The sequence below is a fragment of the Crocodylus porosus genome, unplaced genomic scaffold (genome assembly GCF_001723895.1).
Source record: "Crocodylus porosus isolate Cpor-Errol unplaced genomic scaffold, CroPor_comp1, whole genome shotgun sequence".
NCBI lineage: Eukaryota > Metazoa > Chordata > Crocodylia > Crocodylidae > Crocodylus > Crocodylus porosus.
In genome coordinates, this window is record NW_017728916.1 from 4,703,741 (window position 1) to 4,729,111 (window position 25,371).

Here is a 25,371-nt window from a genome sequence, read left to right on the forward strand (position 1 = left end):
TGATGAAGTTTGCACTTTCCCAGCCATGCTTTCTGCAGCTCCCTGGCTGTCATGGTGATCCTTGCTAGCCATGTCCAAAAAGGGCTGTCACTAATGCTAACCAGTCACCACATGTTCTGGTGACTCCAAGTGCCCCTTCCTAGACTGGCTAGTTATCATGCCAACCCATGCCTTTACCAGAGCCATAGAGAACCCTTCATACTTTTCACAATCCATTTTTTTGCCCGTCTTTCCTGAGGGCCTCTCTACTGCACTTATGTTTGCTTTCGAGGTAGAACTAGGGTCTCTACTATAGCCGAGCAGTGCTGTGCACATGTGTAATTGGAAGAGCGCACATTCTTATGGGATGGGGAGAGTACCCCTCCAAACCATCACTCCCTCTCTCTCCTCTCTCACCAGGTCCCCTTGCCACCACTGAACAGTGTTAAAACACCGGAGGAGACTCAGCCGACTGTTGTGAAGCCCCCAGCCCAGCCTGGGGATGATGGTCAAGCAGAGCACTAGCCTGTTCGAACAGGCGAACTTTCTTGTTTTGTCTGATCAAAGCTGGAAGCGATTGAGGAAAGGAGATGATGGGGCCGGATGGTGTGCGAGTGCGCGAGTCCTCATGGCTGTTTTGCTTTAGTCTTTATCAACTTCTGTTTGCGGCTGGTACGGTGCAGACTGCAGAATGCCTGGCACAGGTGCCAGTGGATTGAGTGTGAGCAGAGCATGTCAGTCGTTTCACTGGGTCTATCTCCACCCTTGCAGCTGGTCTCCCTGCGTGGCTGAATTGGGACCTCCTTGGTCTGTGGTTGGTCCTCACCAGTTAAACACTAGTCCTCTTGGTATTGATCATCTCTCTCCCAGGTCCCAGTTGTGGCCTATGACTGATCAGCTACCTTGTAGTGGAGTTACCCAGACTACGGCAGAATCGACCTGCTCCCTGTTGCTAAAGAATCATGATGGGAAGGAGAATGCATCCATAGTGGTATTCTTCTTCCTCCTCCTTCACCCAGACTGTGATATTGTTTTATTGCTTAAGGTGGCAGGGATGGCCAGGAAATATTATTTTGGTGCCAAAAGGGCCAAAAGCTACAGGGGAGGTGTTCTACTTGGAAACACTTTATAAGTAGCTCCCTTCCCAGACTTCTCTCTCTTCATATGGTGCCGCAGCTGTAAGAGCACATAGGGGATAGGCTTTGCGTGGCAGCCTCCTTTTTCTTTCCATGGGAGCCAAGGCTAGGTTTCCTGGGGTGGCTGGGAGCAGCATACTGTCCTGCTGCATGTCTTGGCCCTGCAGTACATGCAGATTGGTAATGTTAGGGGTAAAGCAGAAGGGAGGAGCCCTCAGGTGTCTGGCTCCAGTGCTGAGGTTGGGGCAGGATTTGTTATTTGGTGTCTTCTCCTTTCTGGTGTCTATCCCAAGTGATGGTGCTTCCCTAGGGAAGCTGTGCTGGGGCTGAGTAGCCCTTGCTCTCAGGAAGTTTAATCTCAAGTTCACTCATTTTTTTTTCCCCTTTCTCCCTCTATCTCAGTCTCCCCCACTGGCTTTTCAGTGTTCTATGAGCTCCCTCTCCCCTGCTCACTAGTGCTTGCAGGCTACTCTGTATACAGATGAAGAGGGGTTTTGTTAAGGACTTGGCCTTGGCCTAGTTGTGACCCAAGGAATGAAAAGGGAAAACTCCCAGCACCTCTCAGGGGCTCTGGTAGGCCACTGTGGAGTGCTTGGGTAAATCTCCCTGGCTCTCACTGACTCCATCTGTCTGATTTCCATATGTACTGAATTTTTCTGCTAGATACCCAGCCCTCATCACAGTATTTCATGGCCACATCCTACCTATCTGTAGCAGCTCACATTGGACAGGGCCTGCTGTTGCAGGAGGAGCTGTCTGGCACCTCACTGCTCTTGGCCTATATGACCTAGTCCCAGTCAGTGGGATGGGAGAACTCTGTACTGGAAGACAATTCTGCTATGTCTCCTTTATAGCAATTCATCTCACTTCCTCCTTCTCGCCTTACCTCCCCCTCCCTCCCTCTTAGAGATGGCTCTTTCAAGGGAATCCTGCAATTGCCAGCCCCTGGAGAAGGATTCCTTTTGTGAGTACTCCATACATCTTCAAGGGAGACGGTGCTGCTTGCTGCCAGCTTATCTGAGGCAGTTTCCATCTGTCCCCAGACCCAATGCCTGGTGACTTTGCTGGAGGAAGGAAGGGCAGCCTTTTCTTCTCCCCCTATCACTTGTACTTTGACTTTCCCTGCAAGCTGCTGAGGGCAAAAGGAGTTGGGCCTAGTGCTGCAAGTCATTTGGGTCTCCAGCACTAATAAGGAGCTCCATATTTCTCTCTCATTCCTCCCACTCCTTTGCCCCCATGCCCACTGCTCTGTGTGTTTCTCAGTTGACATTGAGTTTGATGTTTCATTTGCTCCGCTTTGCTTAGGATGGGTGACCTGCACCATGTTCCATCTCCTGCCCCTGCAGTCTGTGTGCAGAGCAGCACTGAGCTCTCTGGGGCAGGGGATGCTGCTGCCTACCAAAAACTCCCTTGGTAGGCAGCAGCATCTCCTCCCCCCCTGCCTGAGAGTAGTGCTGTGTAGATTTTGGGGAGGAGTAGGAGGTAGGACTTCCATCCTGCTACTAAGAGTAGGATGCACAGGCTTACTATCCATTAGGATTCCCTTAGCTTTGCTTGCCTGGATGACCTGGTCCCATGTCCATTCAGCCCTAAAGGACCTCTCTGTGTGATCCTGATCTGTCCTGCAAGCAGGGGCTAAGTTTTTGCATGTCTGCTCTTCTCTCTTTCCTACACCTTGAGCAGGGCTCAAAGCTGCCATTTCCTCTCAACTACACTGCAAGCAGTACTTCCTAGTGCCTGTCCCCTCCAAGATCTGCCTCCTCATTGTGGATGAACACAGAGAAGGAGTCATGAGTCTGACTGACCTTCTAGTATTGCTGAGCCCTCAGCCAGGTTCTGGTTCCCCATCTCCTACTCTCTGGAACCGTTATTCCTGTAGCATAGGCTCAGGTATCTGCCACTATTGGTGCTCTGCCCTGGCCCATGCTAGTGCCCTCTGCTGAAACTGTGGTGGAGGCAGCAGCCAGTCCTCTCCCGCCTGTCCTGCCACACTACTGACCAAATCTCTTACTTGTTGCAAAAAATGTATTTTTGTTTTTACTAATCTATTTTCTAATGTTACGTGTTAAACTTTGCCCACGGGGGCAGGGCACAGATGCTGGTGACACCTGCTGCTCCTTGTCTGCTCTGTTCAGGTTCTCAGTGAAGGAGGCTTTTTTGGAAACAGTAATGAAGGAATCTTAATCAGTTTGAAAACCCCTGAGGTGTGGCCTGTGCCTCTCTGCGTCTGTCTGCACCTTACTCTGCCCCACCAGGCCCTTCTGTGCAGCTCAGCCAGCTGGTGGTGTACAGCCCTGTTCTGTGCTCCTTACTGGGTCTCATGGTAAGCACGTCTCCCCTCTGCCAGCCACCAAGGATGCTGCACTTCATTGTTACTTTCCTATTTTGACTCCTGCCTTTCTCTGGATACCAGCCAGAACCAATGGCCCTGTTGACCCCAAGGGCTGATGGTAGCTGTGCTTGTGAGGCCCTCCAGGTTACTGCTGGAGGGTCTACTTCCCTCCTGTGACGAGGAGCTTTCACTTACTCCCAAACAGGGTATTTCCTCTGCCTATCCAGCATTCCCTCTCAGCTGCGCGGCCACGCAGGTGTGCTCATGCTGACCTGCCAGGTGCGGCTGTGCACACCACACAGCTTGGAGGGAATGCAGCTCATTGGACTTGGGAAATGACAGCTCAGCACGGAAACAAAGGAGACATTACAAGGGCAAAGTCTTCCAGCTAGATGCAAAGTCCAATCTTGCATAACACCCATGGCAGGGCAGGTCTGACCTAAGGTGTGCTTGCATGGCCAAAGGCAGCACCACCTGGATCTAGCTCAGTGCTAGCACTGAATCAGAAGCATTATAGCCATGTATGTGCAGCACTGATCTTGCTGTTCTGAGAAGCAGAACAGATTAACTCATCCACAGTACCCTGCTCCCATGTGTGTACTACTTCTCAGTGTGCGATTGTGGGGCTATTTCAGCAGTTTCCTTCTGCCATGTAAACATCCTGATGATCTGTGCCACATCCTGCTTCATGCTGTACTGGTTCCTCCATGGCCTTTTTATGCAACCTACCTTTACCATGCAGACAAATGAATATATAGCACATGTACAAGTTCAGGATCAAGAGAGAAAAAGTTCCTTGCTCCTTACTCTCTCTGTTATACTGTTTATAATGGGGACAGCTCCATCCTTGTGCTTATCTTGTGAATCCCAGCTGTAGCTGGCTCAAAGAAGGGTCAGCAGTTTGGACTTTTAGCTGCATGTATGGAGAGTTAAAGGGGACAGAGTGATGGAGCAGGGTCTCACAGAGACCCACGTGTTGAGAGGACCATGAAGAGATACTGCAGTGGAATGGGAGATGGCAGCTTCTTTCTGGGGAGGGGTTCGAACTGGTTGCAGCCCAAGGAAAAATGGCCTTGTGCCAACTCACCCCCTGAGAGGGGGTGCTGCCTGGGATCTAAAGCCCTTTTACTGTGGTCCAGGCAGACAGAAGACCACGCTGTGGAGTGCTGGGTAGCAGAGCATGCTTTATTGAGATGAAGCACAAGGTAGTGAGTTAAATGCCTAAACCTACATGGCTGGAACACAGGCTGAGAAGTCACAGGTTTGGAGACTCAGCCCTTGGGCCAAACAGAACCTGATTTAAGCATATGTAATTCCCATGAATAGCTGTGGGTGTTGCAACCTTGTCTTCTGGGATGAGTTGGCCTGTTACTGTGTAGGTGAGATGCAGATGAACCCTGCTCTGGTGCAAAATGATGTGCCGAGAACATGAGAACTTCCCTCAGTTGGGCATGAACTTAGTTTCTTAGCTTGTTATCCCAGTGGAAAGCTAGCCAGAAAACAGCTTCAGTGAAGATGATCTTGTCCGAGTTGCTCATGGGCCCAGTCCTGATTGGGACGAAGCATGTAGCTCTTAAGCTGGGTAGGCCCCTGGCTCCTCTGCATGCCATTGGCCTCTGTTGCACCATTAGCTGCACTCATAATCAGTTTGTCTGTCCCACAGTGCTGCTGGGAATGTTGGTCGGGGGCCAACACTGAAGTGAAGTGTGTGCTCTGTAGAGGTGGCTTTGCACCTGGCAGGACTTGCTCTTCCTCTTCTGGCTGCAGTCCTGGGGACACGTGGAGCAAATGCTGAGGATTCAAAAGCATAATCTCTGTATCTGCTCCCTTCCTCTTTTCCATTCTTAGGACAGGCACCTCATACCCAGGCAGGCTTAGCCTGCCCCCCCTGTGACTAGCCCCATTCCTGCAGTAGAGGGAGGATTGGTCTTGTGCAAGAGTCTGATCCAATTACAGACAGTGTTGTGAGACACAGCTACACCTCTTTCCAGCCTCCCAGACAAGCACTGCTGTGCTGGCCCCAGAATCATGTCTGAGATGGGGGAGTAATAGCCTAGTGCAGCTTTGCTGTGCTGAGCCAACTCAAGACTTTAGTCAGGGGAGCTGCTGTAGCATGGCTGCATTTCAAGCCCCATGTTGTCCTCTGACCAAAAACAACCAGCTATGGGACCTGATCTCTGCTTTCTGTTAAACCTGCTCCCAACACAGCCAGCCACACTTTGCTGGGAGTGAAAAATGCCTGTTACTACAGAAAGGGGGCTACAGCTTCTCTCACAGCTGTCCATCCACTGTGTCTTAAGGAGACAGGTTTGGTCATGACAGTCATCACTGTTACCTGCAACCTGTCTATACCACTCCTGGATCAGCCTAGAAACCCATGTCTCAGACCTCCTTGCTCAGTGCCTGGGCCCATCCCCCTTCCAGCATCAGCTGCTACCTCCACCTGTAATGGCCTGTCCCAGTGGGGAGGAACGCTCCCACCCACCCACTGGCACATAGTAGCCTGTGTTTGATACTGGGGGTCTTCAGCTGGGAAATGCATCCCCACTGCACATAAGCAACACAGCAACAAGGCTTGCAGTATCTGCCTGGGAGTGCATGGTATAATAGCTGACCTTTGGGTAAGGAGCTAGGCAGCTACCTAGTGAGGCCCCTACCACCAGCGGAGGCCTGGCAGAGGAGGCAGGAAGCAGTAGGGACGGGGCAGAGGAACAAATTAAAAGAGTCTTTGTGGTTAGGAAGATGTGGGGGGGAGGGGGGCATGGCATAAAAGTAAACTGTTACAGAAGCAGGTCCTGTGTCTGCCAGGAGAACAGTGGCTTGGGGCAGGGCCTGGCACAGTTCGTAGGGGAGAGACCTATTCTGGTGTGGGAATTGTGGCAGCCATGAACTGTTCCCAGTGTCCCTTCCTGTGACACTCGCAGTGCCAACAAAGGAGAATTTGTCCTGCTTTGGACATCTCCCAATACTGGTGGGGGCCTGAGCAGTGTCCCAGTGGTGGCCTGTGGCCAAGCAGATTCAGTGCCTGGATGGGGCAGTTCTGGGAGGCTCGGGGCAAGGTGGGGTGGTGGGTTCAGGAGGATTGTTCCAGAGAGAGAGCCTGAAGTTGCTCCTCTGTGCTGTTCAGCTCTGTTTCATCTCGGCTGTTCTCCAGTGTCTCTGATCCCTCGAAGCAGCCTGAGTCACGGGGAATATCCCCTTTGGGGTCCAAGGGTGAGGGGTGTAGCTCAGAGCTCTCTCCTTCTTCGGCCTCACTGGCTGCTGTGTGGAGAAGGCAAAATGTTAAAGGGCAAAGTCTGCTCCTATATAGAGCTCTGAGCAGGCCCAAGTTGTCTTGAGCTAGCTCTAGGGGTTGGTCCTACTGCCCATTGCTATGAGGCTGCTCCCTGGGGCTGTGTGGAAGCATTCTGGGTAAAGGCATGCAACCTGGTCTAGGCCTAGCTGCCTGCAATAGGTAAGCCCTTGGCATCCTCCATCACACATTGCACCTACCCCCAGAAGCACTGAGCAGCCTATAGCTGGGCTCTGGTGCTCTCATTTGCCTGGCTGGGGACACTCCCTTGGCAGAGCAGTTACTACATGGGATTGCAGATTGAGGCCCTCGTGGTCCAGCGCAAGGCAGTCTGCCTCTGATTGCCCACTGGGGCCCTAGGGATTGGCCAGTCCTAGCTGGATAGGCCTGCCTACTGTGGCGTGTGCTCAGAGCAGGAGCCAGACTAAAGGGCCATATCTGGCCTGGAACTCGCAGGCTTGTGGGTCTATGATTCCTAGGAGGAAGAGAGTTTAGGGGGAGGGGGCTCTGGCAACTGTCCATTCAGACTGACTCCAGTGTTGTCTGTCTCTTACTGTCATAATCCAACAGCAGGTCAGCAGCTGTGAGCAGCTTGGCGCGGTGCTGGGGGTCCATGATATTCAGCTCATTCAGGTGGGTCTCCCGGAGCTCCTTGAAGTCCTCCAGGGTCTGGTAGCCATTCAGTAACAAGGTGGAGATGTGCTCCTGGAGAAGGGGAAAACCAAGAATGTGGCACAGCTGCAGTCATGGCAGTTGGAATTGAGAGTGAGGGCCCTGATGGTCCCACAGCCACAAGATTTGTGCAGGGCCTCACCAGGCTACAGATCCATGATCTTCTTTAGAACATCCTAGTCCAAGCACATGCCTAAATCCCCAGCTGCCAAAAGCTCCAGCTACCTTCTAACAACATGGCCACTTCCTGACAATCAGAGTGCTAGAGCTGATGGCAGAAAGTAAGGGAGTGGCCTTTGCGATCTACAGCCTACAGGCAGGTCATATACACCAGGCTAGCACAGAGTTAACGTTCTCATAGCTGCCTTGGGCCCCTTCCATACAGTGTGAGTGGATAATCTTTGCTCTCTGAAAGGCAGGAGTCTCACACAAGACAACCTAATTCTACCCTGTGGAGCAGGCGCTAGCTGAGTGGGGCTCAGAAGAGGGAAGCACTGTAAATTGGCTTGAGGAATGATGCAGACAGCACTGGTATGTGTTGCCTTGTGCTCCCCAGATTTCATTGCAGCAGTTGTCTGTCTGCACTCCAATTGCATTTGCTGTGCTCAGTGGAGCTGTACTGAATGGCAGGCAGAGCTATTGCTGATGTGAAGAGAGGAGCATGTGCACCATCAGGGCTTGAGTGCCTCATTTCAGCATGGAGTTGTGGGCAGTGGTAGAAGGCTGATAGCACACATGGCAGTGGTCCTCAGGGGGAAAGGTGGGCTAATAGGCAAAGCCTTGGAAAGAGCCCTCAGGCAGCAAGTGACCAGCGGCAGTGGTTCAGGAGTCTGGGCTGGTCAGTGCATGCTGGACTCTGGGTACAGGTAGCTCCTGCTCACTGTTCCTGATCCTAATCAAGGGAGAAAGCAAGATGCCATCCTGCTGTGTTTGGGCTGTGGCCCCAGAGTTGGGCAGAGCACTGCCACTACTGGGACACTACTGGGCTGTGTTGAAGGCTTGAGGTGTACCTCACTCTCATTCTTCAAGAGTAAAGCATAAGCTACTTGCCATGTGCTGTGGGGGCAGGTTTGAGGTACCTGTGCACAGGTTTGGCAAAGTTCTATGCACTCTTTCTCAGCCCGACTCCTGCCTCCTTGGCAATGCACATCCCAGTTGCAGAGAACCCTGGGGCAAGCACAAAACTGATGCACAGGAGGCACATCTACACATGAAATTAATTTGTTGCAATAAATTCTAGCATATTGCTTCTGGGCACAGGGTTTGCACATGCACCTGGGACTGCAGCACGTTGAGCTGGGGCAAAGTAGCCCTGGCTGGCAGGGAGCTCTGGGGCGGTGCAACTTGCTAGCCTAGGGCTGCACCGACCTGGCTCAACATGCTGCAGAGGGACTGGCTGAGCCTCAGCCAGCCCCAGTCAGTATCTACACGTGCATTACAGTGAAGTAAATAACTCTGTCATAGGATAGGATTTGTGTTGGGCAGTACTAGCCTACGGCAGAGTTAATTAGTTTACTCCAGCCTAATAGCACCACATGTGTAGATGCTGACACTTTACTGTGGAGCTAATTAGATGCACCTAGGGTATGTCTGCCTGCCCAGTATCCCAGCTCTTCTTGTGTGGGGCATTGGGGGGGGGAATTGAGAAGTCCCTCTTAGGAGCAGCAGCAGGGCCTGCGGAGGCAGGAGCTGCCAGGGGCTTGGTGTGGGTGTTTCTTGGAATCCGTGTGGAGTTTGGGGGGATAAAGCTAATGCTCTCCACCCCTGCACAGCTTTGCATCCCCTTTCCTCCCCCACCCCCTGCACTTCTTTCCTCTCTCTTTCTGAGAAGCAGCAGCAGCATGTTGGTGCCTGCTCCACCCCCTGTCTTCACATTGGGATGCCCTTTCAAGAACTGCCCCAAAGCTATTTTCCATCCCTTTCCCTTCCATCTCATACCCCTGTGCTCTCCCCTTCTCAGCACCCCTACCCCATCCTCTCTTCCTTTTCAAGCCCAGCCCTCAGGAAAGCAGTGCCTACTCCACTAGCTAAGAGCAACACTTTGAGAACCGAAAAACAGACTTGTGACTTCACAGTGGGGGAACAGCAGCTCTCTGGCATGGGGCTTTCTAGAGCAGTTGTTCCCTGCAGCACATGTACACAGCAGGTTCCACCATTGCCAATCCAACAGCCACAGCCAGGAGGTTTTCCGAAGAGCTGAATGAGCTATGGCAGGTATGGGAGCTGCTTAGGGTTGTGCTTCCAGCTTTTTAAATGAAAGCTGGGCCTTGCAAAAAGCCCAGCTCTCCTGAATCTCTGCTAGGACCCAGAGGTGGTGGCAGAGGCTATCTGCACCTTTCCTTCAGGGAGTGCTGCAGAGATGCTGCTTGCCTGCCCTGCCCTCTCCCCATGTGCCCTCCCTGGAGCCACCAGCACCTGCCCTGCTCTCTCACCTGCAGATTTATGCGCTCCAGCAGCTCATGCAGGGTCTTGGGCTTGGGTCGTTTGCTCTTGCTCTGCCTGCGGCTCTTCCGCACAGGCACGGTTTCCTCAGGGATGATGTCCACATAGATGAACTTGAAGGAGCCCACCCTGTTGTTCAGGAGGCCAGTCCAGGTGCCCACAGGTGGCTTCTCAATGATCCTGATGATGTCCCCTTTCTGCGACGGGCACCAAGGAGGCCCATAAGTAACTGCCCCACCCAACATAGGGTTGTGCCTAGGCCAGGGTGGGAAGCAGAATGGTCCCAGTCCACTCTAAGCTGTGTTTGGTGCGGCTGGGCCTGTGGTGAGGAGTGGGGACACTAGGAAGCCTGTGCTGTGCTGCTTCTCTACACTTCCCATAGTGCCACCAGGCTTGGGTAGGGTTGGCCTACTAGCACTGTGACACCTGGCTGCTCTTCTACACTGCATGGGTTGCCTAAGATGTCAAAAAGCAGAAGGTATCCAGAATTTGGGTATCAGCATTTGGAAGGCACCAGGGCAGGCAACCTAGCACTGGGGCTACTGTCAGTGACTTTTTTTGGCCCAAATGTTTGTACTCCCTCCAGGCAGGCAGCTATCCTAGAGAAGGCCATAAGGACATGGAACCCCAAGATGAATGACTTGCAGTGGGGAAAAATTTGGGTTGGTGCCCTTGGTGTAGGTCCCTGAGTAGAGAGCAGGTTTTTCCAGCGCTGTCCTATGAAAAGTATGTCTCACCTTGGTTGGTGCTACAGATCTGCCAGTTGTGGGGTATCTTCACAGTGGGTCAGGGTTACAGATCAGCTGAGCAAGGATGGGAGGTGTAGACAGATAGGCCTGACTCCTACTGTCTTGTAGTTTAGGCTGTGACCTCCACTTGCACTGAATGGGAGTTGCCCATTCCTACATTTGACATTTAGGGTCCTACCATGCACACAAGGGAGGCCTGGCCCCTTTGTTGCCTTTCCATTATGCCCATGTAACTCCAGTGACTGACTTACAGTTTGGATAAAGGGAATCTTAGTTGAAGATGCAGCACTCCAATCTCCCTTAGCTATTGGGAGAGAGGCCAACAAACACCCCGAGTCCCCTCCCTTGCAGCGAAGCCAGGGCTCCTGGCTCAGTGATTTCTAACACCAAACAAGCAGGAGCCTTCCCCTCCTGACCACATTTCTGCAAACCCCAGTCCTGCCCCCTGTAGCAGGAATGCCAGTGCATTTTGTTTTCAGAGACAGCTTGTTCCCTCTCTCACTGCTGCCTCCCCAGAAACTCACTGGCCTTCCCCTTGCCCTAAAACATCAGGGACTTACCCTGAGCTTCAGAGAGTCCTTGTCATATGGGCTGGGGGTGAAGTCCGTGTGGACACGAGCTTTACCACAGAAGGGGCCAGTGTATGGTGGGCTGGTCTCTTCCATCCTCAGGCTGTCACGGTTGTTGCCTGTGTAGCTGGGGCTGATCACTTCACTTCCTGCAGGTGGGGGGAACCAAGTCAGCCTCTCCTCGTGACCCAGCACAGCTTGCGAGACTTGCTCCCATTCTCTGGGGGAGGATGCTGGCCAAGTGGGCTCGGTTTTGCTGTGTGCTTGATGGATGTGGGTGTGCCTTTGTCACTTGCACTGGTCTCAAGTTTCTTTTCCCCATACCCTCCTGCACCAGACTATTGCATGCCAATGAGGCCATTCTGGGCAGAATAGCTACAACCCTGGGGAATCCACATAAGAATCGCACTGTAACACAGGGCTGGAAATCAAAGCTGCCCCTCTATCGCCTCAGCTGTGCTTAGCAACGTTCCCCTTCCCCGCTCCACAGAGGAATGCCAGGGCCCAGGACCTGGCACCTTTGAATCCCTGCAGAGCCAAGCCAGACAAGTGGAGGCCAGTTGTTTCCTGCAAAGCACCAGTAGGGAGCAGGATCCATGGGCTTGGAGGAGGGGTGGCTATCCAGGCAGCTGCCATGTGTTACAACTAAAGCAAGTTTGGTCACAAACCCCACAGAAAGGTGCAAGAAATCACAGCTGTGTGTGCCAGGTATAGGTGCCTGAGCTGGCCCAACAGTCACACAGCCAGCTGAGTGTGAGAGCCACCAGGCAACTCCTGCACTAGACTGGTATGGAAATCCCTCACTCTTAAGGTGGTACCACATTGTGGCAGGAGTATACAGGGCACTGCCTCCTGCACCCTAAAGGCCCAGGCCAATGTGGGCAGAGACTTGGCCTCCCTAAATAGTGCTCCTTGACTGTGCTCTGGTAAAGAGGGCTAGGGCCCCTCAGAGCTAGTAGTGCAATGCGGGAAGGGGGAGGACTCTCCCCTCCTGGGCTGGGGGTGTGGCTGAGCACAAAGGGGGAGGAGCCTGGTCTATGGGCAGTGCCGGATTATGACATGCTGAGGCCCTAAACCATGTCCATCTCAAGAGCAACAATAATCCATGAAAATTAATTTTCATGAAATTCTAGGATGAATTATTGTTATTTCTGCACAAATTTATGTACTCAATATGAATAATAACTGTGGAGCCATATATATGTATATTTTTGTCATATTAGAATGAAAATGTCCAGGTTTTTGCAGCCCTAAACTGTATCTTAAGTAGCTTGAACCTAAATCCGGCACTTTCTGTGGATCTGTCCCACCCAGCCACACCTGCCCAGGCAGCTACCAGTCCTTCTGGGCTATCACCTCCTGCAGAGGAAAAGCTAGTGGGGACCTGGAAGGGGATGATGTGAGCTCACAATAAAGAGAGCACCGAGGTGTGTGAGCACATAACTTTAGGGTGCAGGCCTGCCCATACACTCACCACTGGACAGCTGGTGGCTAAGCTGCGAGTGTACACTATCCTCCGCCTCCACGTAGGACAAGGGCATCTTCTCAGAACTCTGCTCATCCAAGCTGCTGTCCAGAGATAGGGGTGACATGGAGCCCTCCTCTCCAGCTTCCCCCTGCAGGTAATAAGCAGACACCATGGCAGTTAGTCCTGCTGGCCTGTCTTGGTGACCTTGGTAGGCTCCACTGAGGCAGATCAGAGAGCCTGGGAGCTGGCACTAATCCATATTGGAGGGTTGGAGCCAGGGTCACATCTCCCCTCCCCACATCCAAAAGTAAAGCAAGCTGGGGACTCGGCCACCATGGTGCAGATCCCAGCCAGGCTGGTTGACTTCAGAAGCAGGAGACCCTGGGGGATCTTCCCATAGGAGGCAGGAAAGCTGTGGAGACCTGGCAGAGGTTGCCTCCCTCAGACTGGGTTTCTTCACCATGGGATGCTTTGGGGCAGGGCTGTCCAACTTCCAAGTGGCCAGGGCCCACAGACCCCTTGGGCCACACTAGAGCAAGCTACAGTCCCCTGCCCTTCCCTGGGCTGCACATCCCATGGATGCCTCCCACTGCTGCCCCTCATTACAGCATGTATCCACAACCCTACCCCCACACCTGCACTGTATACCCAAAACCCCCACCCCCCTACACCACGTGCCTGCATGGGTACTCCACCAAAGCAACACGAGCCTGCACCCCCAACTGCCCTCCACTCCCCGCTGCACTGCACACTTCAGAGGCACCCTCAGCTCTTGGATACCACACTGCCTACCCTATCCCCCACAGGGCAGGCACAGGAAGCCTCAGCTGGAGGAGGCAGAGGGAGCCTGGGGACTTTGGCTGCTGCTGCAAGCTGAGCCATGGGGGAGCAGGAGCCCCCAGGCTGCAATTTATCCTCTTGCAGGCTGCATGCAGCTGCCAGTTGGATAGCCCTGCTTTGGATGAACATTAGTGAAGCCCCTTCCCCTGATAGGTCAGTGGGTACCAAACCCCAAGAACTGCATGGAGGGCCAGGAGAATTGTCAGCCCAGGCATGTTGGGCTGACAGAGGAGGCTCAGGGGCATGAGGTGAGTCCTCAGCAACCTGCAGTGGCAAAGAGCAGAAGTTGGAGGAGTCATTACCCAGCTCAGCTCAGCCTTTCCTCCTTTCCAGGTTGTGCCGAGTTCAGCTTGCAGGAGATGCCTGCCTGGACTTGTTTAGCATGTTCCCCCGTTCCCTCTTTCTTCCTGTTCCTGCACTTCTCTGTACTTGTTCCTGTGCTGTGCAGGCAGCCTCCTGCTGGCTAAAGTGGTTACTTTGCATGCCAGGGTGACAGGGTGAATCCTGGGACTGTTTAATTCAAAGCTTACTTGGCTACAGTGGTTTGAACCAACCTTGGTGGCCTCTAGAAAGGCACAGTAAGGGGCCTCAACGACAGCAGGAGGAGAACTGTTCTGGTTGGAAAATATAGGCAGAGGCATAACTAGCAAGTTTTGTGTCCCAGTCAAAACTCCCCTGGGTACGGGGCAGAGGGGAAAGGAGGGTCTTACCTGCCCCAGGGACTCAAAGATTCCCCATCACTGCCCAGCTCCTATGGGCATGGGGAATGGGTATAGGGCTCCACACAATGTGAGGCTGCATGCTATTGGGAATGAGTCATTCCATAGCTGGAGCATGGCTCACTGATTAGGACCCCAAATGGCAGGCCAGCAAGGGACAGAGAAAGACCCAGAGGAGACCTGGAACTAATGAGGCTCAAAGGGTGACATCAGGGGCAGTCACCCAAGCAGGTACCTGCCAGCCCTATGTCAGGTACAGGCATTCCCATGCCAGAAGGGGTCAGTAGGCACCTGTGATGTAGACAGTCACCTTCTTGAGGGTCATGCTAGCAGCACACTGCTCATCTAAGGTCCATCTACACAGGAAACTTTCAGGCCATTAGTGCAGCTCCTCCTGAACTGTACAGCCATGGCCTTGTGATGCTGGTGTGGAAAAACTAGCATGGGGTAGATACTCATCTCTGCCACTTATCAGTGCCATTTAGTACCATGAAGCACCATGCCCACATGGTATGGCTCCAGTGCTTCCAGGTGAGGAAGCAGCTTGCTATAGCAGAGCAGCATGGTGAGGGCAGAGGGCACTGTAAGTCTACCATGTCGGTACAGTTATGGGAGCAAGTGAACAGTCAAGTTATTCTGAAGGGGGTGAGCTGGATGTCCATCAGCTGGAGGCATGTGTGTTGCTGAGCTCACTGCTCAGACACTGGCATGTGTGAAGCTGGGGGGCACCCAGGTACTGAACCCTTGGGGAGTCAGTGGGGTCATTGATACAAGACCAGTGAATTGGTGCAGCCTGGCTCCACACAGGATAAACTCACACCTCAGGCCAGGTGGAGAGTCCCCTTCTACCCACAGGCAGGCAGCTGGGGTTCCTCTCCCATTCCCATGCAGGGACTGCTAGTATCTGTCCCACACATCATGGGAAACAATCAGTGCCCTGTGCAAGTGCCCCCGTCTCTTCCCTCCCGCCCTCCACCCACCCACTGGTGACCTGCACTGGGGTGTACTTCTGGCATGTCAGAGGTCTGACTGAGGAAATGATCAGATTCAAGCCCTGCTCAGCTGCCCCCAATCCCTCCAATGAGCAGCAATGAAATAGATAACTGTTAACATTCACAGGGTGACCACTAATCTCCAGAAGTAACAGCGCTCAAAGAGGCCTGGGGCAGTCAGCCCTTGTCTCCATCGCTTGTCTGCATGGTCCTCTCTGCAGTGACAAGGACTACAGGCTCTCCTGGACCAGGGGTTGTCAGAGACAAGCTGGGCTGGCTGGTATTAGCTCCATCCAAGCCCACTCTCAATCCTGCTCCAGGCCTTAATAAGCCTATGTGGCTGGAATACTAGGCTTCCACCTGGTGCTGACACTATGCTGTTTGAGTACCAGCTCCTTACCTTCCCTTCAGACAGTGCTTTCACCGCCACCCTGCCCATCTTCCTGTTCATGGTGCGGGAGATTACAGCCCTCCACTTCTTGCCCAGCTTCATTCCACTGCCTTTGGAGGGGTCCTCTGAAGCAGCACTTCCAAGGGCATCCTCAGGAATCTACAGGGAGTGACATGGCCAAATGGGTGGTGGGTGCTGGACAACAGAAATTACCCAATTTTCCCTTGACAAAGCAGGGATGGTGAGCCCCCTTGTGCTGCCACATGAAGAACCAGGGGGATGAGGCCTGACTTTCTGCCAAGTAGAAACCTCCCCAGGTAAACCCCAGAGAAGCAAACTGGAAAGCCTATACACTTGGCCTTCCAGAAAGAGGCACGTCTGTGGGTACCAGATTTGCCAGCACCACACCTGGCACCTCTGCTAGAGCTGAGAGATGGGAGTGGAATTCTCCCCACAGTGACCTTCCACCAGCCTGGAGAGAAGTCCTGCCATGGGGAGCAGGGGGGCAGGCTGTGGGCCTCTCCAGCTCCTCTGAGCAGCCTAAGTGGGGGCAGGATGAGAGGCAGAGCAGGGCCCATCTTGGCTCCAGAAGAAGGTTGGGGATGTCTGTGTCCCAAAGAGGAACAGACTGGGGATTGGGTAAAAGGGAGACTGCATGGTCCAGAATGGAGGCCCTGAGGGGGAAGCAGTGCCAGGTGGGTGCCCCTGTGGGCGGATAGCGGAAATGGCAATGGGGCATGCCCCAGGGAGTGACAATCCTGGCTGCAGGGGTGCTGATATCAGGACAGATACTCACGTTCTCCTCCAAGCTAAATTCCTTCTCGCTCACCCCAGGGGAACTGGGCTTGGACTTGGCAAAATCCTTGAAGCTGCTGGAACGTTGGAGGGAGAGCTGCAGGGGAAGTGGGGACACCGTAAGAATGTGAGCCCTGGTGGTACAGCACAGCCACCGGCCAGGCAGAGCTGCCCTTTTTGGAAAGGCCTGGCTCTTACCCCTGCCCTTCTGGGGCAGTTGGGGGTACCTCCTAACAAGGGGGGAGGTCTACAAGCAGAGACCAGGGCATGGATCAAGAACAAGGCTGTGAGGCTATACCGCACCTGGACCTTTCCCACCTGCATGTCCCATGGCTTTCACTGGCTCACTCCCCCTGAGTGAGACCTCTCCTGTCCATGTCTGGCTCAGTTGTCCCTTTCTTTGGCACAGACCCACCCCCGCACTTACCCCTGCTTTGGCAGTGTATTTGTTTCTCTTGGCCCCTGATCCAATTCACTGGGCAAGACAATGCTAACAACAGCCCTCTGCCTTTCCCACAAGCCACTGCAGGTGCCTTACAAACAGCTGCAGGCCATGGCAGTGTGGGGGGAGGGCCATCTCCCAGGCTTTACAGAAAAAGAAACTGAGCCACAGCCACTGGCCAGGATCATACATGTAATTAATGCTCCTGGGTGCATGTCTACATATGTAATTAATGCACACAAATAAACTCCAGAGCTTATTGCTCCTGAGTTTTTTGCTCCTGGGTGTGGCGTTTGAACATGCACCCAGGAGCAAAATACTCCAGAGCCATTAGCACTGGAGTTTATTTGTGCGCAGTGCAGGGAGCCTGGTGAAAGTAACCCAGACTGGCAGGGGACCCAGTGGGTCAGCCCTGGCCTATCTGCTCTGACGGGGCTCTATGTGCTAAGGAGTGGATGGCTAAGGCACAAGCAGACCCCGTGCTGAAGCACCCTCATGCATCAACGCCGCCCCCCAACACTTCTGCCACAGCACATGGCGCCTCACTGGAGCAGCCCTGGTTACCTGCCAGCCCAGGGCTGCCCCCAGGGCTCCATATGCTGTGGAGAGGCTGGCTGGGGTAACAAAGGTGCTTCAGTGTCAGGGGATGCCTGCTGGCTAGCCCCACACTGAAGCATCCTTGTGCCCCAGCCAGACCTGTCACATATGTGCATTTAACTGCAATAATTTTCTGTGGCATCAGATATTACTTGTATCTGACGGGAATATCCGACAGTGCAGTAAATTACTCAACCCCAGCCTAATTACCATGCACGCATAGGCAGTGATGCTTTACTGCACAGTAAATTAGTCTACTGCAAAGTAAAGTGCATGTATAGACGCAACTACTGTGAGTCAATTCCAGAATAGGTTGCAGAACCCTACTTCTAGGACGCCATCCCCACTGCCTTTCCCTGTGACCAGCCCCTTCCACACCTACAGCCTTGCTCAGGCTGATACAATGTCTCCAGTCTTCTTGGCCATGCATGCACAATCCTTGCTGGTTCATATAGCCTGGTACACATGCACTGGGGTAAAACTGGGGTAAGTTCACTGGTGTCTGGTGATACCAGACAAAGCAGAGAGAGACCAAGGCACACCCCAGAATCTGGCAAAAGCAGCCCAGCTTTTGAGGCCTGTCCCTCCAACTCAGCCATGGCCATCTCATCTGCAGTCACTGTGCTCAGCAAGCCCTGGCCTTTAAGCTGCCCCCTCCCCAGAGCAGTGACCATTCTGGAGGGGAGGGAAGCAGAACCCCACGTACAGCCCTCGACAGTTGTGTTGAAGGCCTGTATACCTGCAGAGCTGCACTAATGTTATCTTTCTTCCCTGATACCCTGACTGATACACTGACTCATACCCAGGACTCAGCTCCCTCTCTCTTATACAAAACAAAAGGAGGCAAAACTGCAGTGCTTTGCTTTCACCTTGTCAGAAGCCTAGTGTCAGAGCTACCACCTCCTTCAGTTTGCAGGTATGTCTTGCAAAATTTGACGCTTACTGGAAACCCTGGGTCCAGGAGCTGGGAGATTCTCAGAGCAGGCCAGATTATAGTTAAAGAGTGTTTCCAATGTTTTTTTATTTTTTGTACAGCAAAAAGAATACAGAAGAATCACAGGGGCCCTGGATGATGCAAACAGCTACGTTTGCATAATATGTGGGCCCTTACTCCACTGACTTAAAGATCCATGCTGGTGCCTGGGCTGCAACATTGCTCTCTGCCTGAGGGATGTGGGAAGGCAGCAGGGAGCTCCCAGCTCCCTGATTGGGACAGGGGACTTGAAAAGAGCTGTGGGGGAGGGCCAGGTCCCAGCCCCCTCCCCAATCTGCTGGTGGGGTAGCTAGCAGTGAGCAGGAAGTGAGTGCTACACAAACTTTGGTGCCTGACACTGCTGCTGCCCAGGCCTAGCTGGGGGGGAGGGGGAACATTCTGGTGCCTGGATTTGGGGCTCACTCTGCAGCCTATTAGAAGCCTCTTCATGTCTACAGAATATAACTTTCCAGTGGGGGAGGGAGTATGTCACAGTCCACAGGACTAGAAGACATCTCCTGGTTCACTGAGTTCAGTCCCTGGTATCTCAAGCAGCCACATCATATAATTGAGCCCATACATGTACCAAGCGCCAAGCAGGCTTTCTTGCTTCTCTTACTCTAAGAGGTCCTTAACCCCACTTTCCTGTTTCCAAGCTGGGTCATTGGCTACCACAGAATAATAGAGGCCAAAAGGACAGAAAGTGAACAAACAGGGAATGGCCCAGTGAACTAATCTCTGCTGCATTCAGGTCCCTGCACCCCATGCTAGTTATCCATTTTATCTAATGACTGTGTAATGCCAAGTGGTAGCAGGACCCAGAACCCAAGGCTGTCCTGAGGTGAATCCCATAATGAACGTGAATGCCACAGAGTTCTGCCCCCGGGCCAGCGCATGCACAAGGCCAGCGCAAGATGACACCTATCGGTAAGCGGGAGAAGCCATGGATGAGCTGGGGCTCATTGATATGTTTCTGGGTGAGCATTGGGGGGACACATTGTGAGAGTGATTCTTCCTTGCAAAGAGTGATTTTTTTCCATGGAAATGACATGTTTTAGGAAGGCAGACCAGAAAAAAGTCTTTACAGGGACAAAGGGGCCCTCACTGGGTATGAACAGGATGGGGGAGGAGAGGGCTGCCAGGGGAGTGGCTGGGGGAAATGAAAAGTAACTGACTAGTTACCATGAGAAACTGGAAGGCAAGGCACACTCAGCAGCAAAGAAGGCATAGAAAGGAAGGGAAGTGAGAGAGGAGGGTGTGGCAGTGAGAGGCGAGCTGCAATGATGCTTGCTGATCTGCCCAACCATGCCTACCCTCCATAAGCGGGACTGTTTCCATGCTGCAGGGAGTGGTTTACTCTGATTTCCCCTCTGAGATTGATGGGACATGGACTCCCTGACAATCCCATCACATCTGCGAATAGCTGCGCACCCGAAGTTGTCTGATTCATTAAGCTAGAATAGCTAGTTACCAAGCCACCATAATGCCCTGAGCCTGCCACCGTCCTGCTCAACACTTCCCCTCCAAAGAACTAGGATGCCCCCATTATGCTAGTCACTGGCTACTGGCTTTCTTCTTCTTCTTCCCTTAAGTCATCAGCTCTGATGCTTCTATTCCAAATCTTATGACAGTCAGAGATGGAAGGGGTTTGGTTTTTCATTTTAACCTGGTTTCATCTTAAAACTTGTGGCATTTTACCCTTATCCAACCTGGCTGTCCTCTCTTCTTACTACCAGGAGGACTGAAGCCAAAGCTTCTTTCAGGCAGGATGGCTGCCATTCCTTACATTCTTTGGTAAGGCACGTGAGGCTCCTCTTGGGGTCAATCTGAAGGGAGGGGAGTGCTGGCAGGAATTCATACAATCGGCTACACCCCGTTGAGATATCAAAGTGAGAAGTGCTTTTGACAGGTACCCAAGCATAACAAGCAAGCTCTTCATACCCCTCTAGGACCCTTGGGTGGGCCTAGGGTGGCCATTGTAGAGGACAGTCTGGTTGTCCTCTGTCCTTTTGATACGAAATCTGACACTTTTATGTCCTCTATTTTTCTCTTCAAGAGAAAAATAGAGGACATAAAGGCGTCTGGTTTTATATCAACGGAGAACAGGGGACAGAGCAGCAGAAAACCAGAATGTCCTCTCTGATGGCCACCCTAGTGTGGTCTTCTCCTTGATCCAAGTCAACAGCAAGCAGTGTTTTTGTCTAGCCCTCTGCACCGTAATGGTCTCTCTCTCAGAGGACTGTATAGATCTCCATAGCAGACTCTGTAGACTTAGGCATCCATTGCACTCAAGGTCAAGTTTTGCATTACAGCTGTAGTAGGTAAAGATCTTCTTTCTCAAAGACAAAAGCTGAGATTCTGAAGAACAGGGAGGTAGTTTGGGGCAGGTAATTTTATGTGGTACAACTATGGACTGACTTTAAGCAAGCCCTTGGCTTCCCCCAGGAAATACACACACCATTATTTCCAGTAGGGTTGAAGCCATGCTCCCCTTACAGAAGATGACAGTCCCTTAGCTACCACATAGGGGCTAGTCATAGGACGTCTCCCAGGGGGGAAATGCAGGGCCAAGAAAGGGCCATTTGTCAAGCAGTCAAGAAGGGAGAGCGTGTTAAGAAACTGGAGCCAGGGACCTGGGGAAAAGGAGGCAGAGTAAAGAGAATCTGAAATGTAAGTCTGAGGCACATCAGTGGCCAAACTGCTAGAAATGAGGTGGGTTGGAGAAGCTGCAGCTTGAGGTAAGGCCTAGGGAAGGCCATGCCAGACAGGCAGATCCTAGCATTCAGAGCAGTGTGCTGATGCCCCAGAGGCCCAGCAGCCTGGAGCCTGGCTTTTCATCTCTGGGGTGAATTCCCCCTATGGAATCATAGGGAGAAATGCTTTTTGTAGTGGAAACCAGTGACTCAGCTAGGGACTGAAATCCCAGGGTGCTATGAGTAGGCCCCAGACCCACTGTCTAATGCCCCATCACTCTAGGCTGCTACCACACCCCAGAATTTCACCCTGATGCCAGGGTCTCAGTGTAAAATCTCCTGTTCTCCATGCCCATGGTTGTATTCTCTGCTTTCTAGTTACTTGCCAGGAACAAGGGAGTTCTTTGGGCATGCAAGTATAAGCATAACAAAGTGTGGCAGGGATAAGGGCACCTAGAACTAACTCTTGTCTAAGGTCGAAAATGGCTTTGTGGGAGCAAGGGTGTCTTTAGGGACAGATCCCTGGCAGGAGAAGTAGCAGCACAGAGCAGGCTTGCCACGCTCAGGGTCAAACAGCTGCTAAACATTGCTTCAGGGCAGCACTAGCCTGTCTGTGCTTCTGAAGAGGTGAGTGAAGGCAGGAGGGCCTGGGGAGGTCAGTCCTGAGTAACCCCACTTCTTGTATCTCTCTAGTGCTATGTACTGTTGGCTGTGCCATTCCCTCATGGAGCCAGGCATTGACAGTGTGTGTTTGCTGACACGTAGCTACTGCAGAGGGCCCCAGAGCCAACATGAAAGGTCTGACTTTGCAAAGCCACTCCCTGGAGCTGCATCAGCCTTGCAGGTGGGGCTCGTCATTGACACTGCTCTCCAGAATATCGTTGTGACCAATATGCAGCAGGGTCAGGCTACTTGATCTTCAAGGGTGGGGGTCTGGGGTGGCCCAGTGTTGGCCAGAGCCAGGCCTCCTGTCTGTTGTAGGCTCCTCCTGCCTGAGGTACTTGGCGTTGTTGGTGTCAAGCAAGGACTAAGCTGCAAGAGGAAGTGGTTAGCAGCATGTGACTGACAGCAACCGAGAACTGCCTGAACCACAAACACCTTGACGGGCTTTGATCCAGTAGCTGCAAACTTCAGCAATTTCTGCAGTCTGTGAGCAGAATGGCTTCAGGGCTTTGGGCCAGATGACTCTCAGCAGGCACACAGCAGCCCTGCAGCAAATCCCCAGGCAGGAAATGACAGGCAGTAAGAATGAGCAGGGGAGTCACACCCCTGTGCTCCACTGCATGGCAGCCAGTGTCCCAGCCCCCTAGCAGGGCCGGGATCGCCTGGCAAGTTCCCTGTGCTACCAGTCACCCTCCTAGGCGCAGGCTCTGCCCTCCCTGTCACCAACATAAAGCACTTCCATGCACTTCAGTGGGCTTTAGTCCAGATCTACACCAGTAGGCTTGTTCTGGGATGTACGGTGCTACAGTTCCATTCCCAGGACAGAGGGATACACAATTCAGTCTCCTTCAGCCAACAGGCAAAAACAATATGGCCCAGCTTGCTAATAGCAGGAGATATACTTTGCATTTCCATCCTGGTGGGATCCTAGGCTCAGAGCCATTGCCCCTGGAGCAAGCTTGGCACAGTTCACTGTTGTCAATCTTGAGCAATTTGTCCCTATACAGATCTCAGCAAGTGAGAGAAAGCTCAGAGAAGAGCAACACCAGGGAGTAGGTGCAGCTGGGAAATAGGGAGATAAGGCAAGAAGAGAAAGGGCAGCCCACTGACTGTGTGAAAGGCAAGGTTGTAACTCTTGGAGGGGGAAAGTTAAGGAGCTGCAGGAAGTGTGGGGTGACATGAGGACCTGAAATGTAGGTGGCCATCAGGACAGCCATGCTGGCAGTGAAATAGATCTGCATCCCAAGAGAGATAATAGGGGCCCCAAAGCATGGGATTTTCAGTTCTAGCCCAGTCCAAGCCCCAGAGATGCATGCACAGTACTCGGGCATTGGATTTTGTAGAAAGGGCAGAGGACTTGACTGTCTCATTCCTGTGGCCCTGTAATTCACTGAAATGGCCTGCCATCCACTTGCAGACATATCAACCTCCCTCCCTCACCACAGTCATTAGGAAACATCCCTCTGCGGGACTGGCCTGGCTGGTCAGCTCTGCCACAGTTGAAGTAGAATAACAGGAGCTCAGAAGGCTAGAAGGGTTCACAGGGGCCACCTAGTGCTACCCCTGCACAAAGGCAGGATGTGCGGTTCTTAAAGCATCCTAGACCAATTGCTGGCAACTGGGAACCAGTCAGAGTGGGTGCCCAGGGGACAGAGAGATCATGTAACTAGTTTTGGGCCCATAGCAGTACTGTCAATGAGTCAAACAATTGGCAGTCTCTTACACTCACCTTCTTCTTCTGCACGGGCTCCTTCTCACTCGCATTGGACGGCTTGCGGCGCAGCATAGTGTTCCTTCCAGAAGGGCCAAGCCGTAGGATGATGGATGAGGGCTGAGCTACCAAGTGCAGATCCCACTGTGTCACTTACTGAAATGCTGCCGGCACAGACACCAGGAAACATGCAGGAAGCCGCTGTGTCACATGAGCCACTCTTACAGCAATCGCTGCTCTAGAGCAGCTGGCCCCGCCATAGCAGTTGTGAAGGAGGAAGGAAGTAGCAGCTTGAGGACCTCATCATGCCTAGAGTCCCTAGAGCCAGCCTGCCAGACAGACCCTTGCCTTCATGCCTTGGCAAAGGGAGGGCCCACTCTATGTGGGCAAGGGGCTCCTTCTGAGCAGGCACTGCTAACACACCTCTCGTAGTAGTACATCTGCACGGCCAATGCAGATCCCTCCAGATGGGCTTCCATTCACCCCCAGAAGGGGGCTCCCAGCACCACCCCCATGGGTGGCTTGTCTTGGGGAGGGTTGCTCCCCTCTGCTGTGTGTACTCCCTAGGAGTAGATACCAGGGGAGCACGTGCCCCACCAGATTTGTGCATGGAGCAGGGGCAGATGCAGACTTCCCATTGCAGTTTTGGGGCTCCCTGCCATGCTGCTTTTGCCTTGAGAGCCCTGCACTGGCTGAGCCACCATGGCAAGGTGCCCCCTGCCAGCCCAGCAGCAGCAGGGATGGCAGTGGTGTGATGTTTCCCCTCCACTGTTGCCAAGAAGGCAGGGGGTGTGCAGCTGGCATGGAGCTCCCCAGGGGAAAGGCAGCAGGGTGGGGAGCTCTGAGCCTGCAGCAAGCAGCCCACATCTGGCCCCACTCCCCTCCACTCTGCTCAGTTCTGATACAGCCATGACACTGGTGTGGGAGTGGGGGAAGGTAGGCACATGTCCCACCTTTCCATTTGGAAAAGGTGGTCACCCTAGTTTTTGCCCTACTAACACAACTGGCAAGCAATACTTATCAGTTCCTTAGGTAGGTGGTCCTCAGTTTCTTTGACAAAACTGTTCTTCATTACAGATCTGGCCATAAACTTTTGACCAAACTATGTCCCAAAATTGTGACGATATACACATAATTAATATGATGAAAAAAATGACATAACTGAACACTGGACAGGTATCTCTGTGGGAGACCCTCTAAACCTCCAAATCTGTTCTGCTGTTGGAGGTGGTTCATGACAGTGAGCTGTGCCTTGAATTGCTCTGCTCCTCTGTGGGCTCTTTAATTCACCCCACTGTTAGACTGGACCAGCCAGGATACAGGACCACACTAATCACCTGCCTGTTTCACCTCTGACATGTTCAGTGGAGTTTGGCTGTCTCCACAGACTTCTTCTGTGAAGGCAATGACTGAAAATAGGAACCAACTCCTCTCTATCCCACACTGGAATCTAGAAATGTTCTGGATGCCCTGAACTGTGCAGTGGCTATTCCCCAGGGGAGCAAGCCATTCAGCAAAGCAAGGCTGCCAGAGTGTTTTAATGCCTAGGCCAGGGGCAGGCAACATTTTTTGGCAGAGAGCCTCCCAGCCGCCTGGTGTGAACATCCTGGGCTCCATGGCTGGCAGCAGTGTGCCGAGCAAAATGGCCTTACATGTCATGCTCAGCATGCATGCCAGGGGTTTCTGACCCCTGGCCTAGGCCAGTTCCCAGTGTTGTCTCAAGTGTTACCTGTGGTACAACTTTGGATCCTACAGGCTGGGGAACTCCCTTCTTGTCAGTGCAGAGGCAGAAAAGGATCTTGGAGTCATTATTGATGCCAAAATGAACATGGGCCAACAGTGTGGGGACACGGTCAGGAAGGCCAACTGCACCTTGTCATGCATCCACAGATGCATCGCGAGCAGGTCGAAGGAGG

The 25,371-nt window shown here is 52.8% G+C and overlaps 2 protein-coding genes across 3 annotated transcripts in view; one reads left to right on the forward strand and one right to left on the reverse strand.

Moving 5' to 3' along the window:
• ZDHHC9 (zinc finger DHHC-type containing 9) overlaps positions 1 to 3,313 on the forward strand; it is a 40,564-nt gene extending 37,251 nt beyond the window's left edge. Inside the window, exon 9 of the mRNA XM_019536280.1 lies at positions 400 to 3,313. Within this exon, the coding sequence (XP_019391825.1) occupies positions 400 to 504 (105 nt within the window). The 3' untranslated portion in view covers positions 505 to 3,313. The remainder of the gene's footprint in view (positions 1 to 399) is intronic.
• On the reverse strand, positions 1,496 to 23,938 carry SASH3 (SAM and SH3 domain containing 3). 2 transcript variants are annotated; one of them, XM_019536282.1, is made up of 8 exons: positions 23,474 to 23,938; positions 16,378 to 16,473; positions 15,591 to 15,740; positions 12,646 to 12,787; positions 11,163 to 11,320; positions 9,844 to 10,050; positions 7,294 to 7,444; positions 1,496 to 6,705 (listed from the first exon to the last, which is right to left on the reverse strand). In XM_019536282.1, the coding sequence occupies exons 1-8, from the start codon at positions 23,528 to 23,530 to the stop codon at positions 6,521 to 6,523; spliced, it is 1,146 nt and encodes a 381-aa protein (XP_019391827.1). In that variant the 5' UTR covers positions 23,531 to 23,938; the 3' UTR covers positions 1,496 to 6,520. The 2 variants fall into 2 exon arrangements, with proteins under 2 accessions (XP_019391827.1, XP_019391826.1); XM_019536281.1 differs by having other exon boundaries at positions 1,496 to 6,708; positions 23,474 to 23,937.
• Positions 23,939 to 25,371: the final 1,433 nt, after the last annotated feature.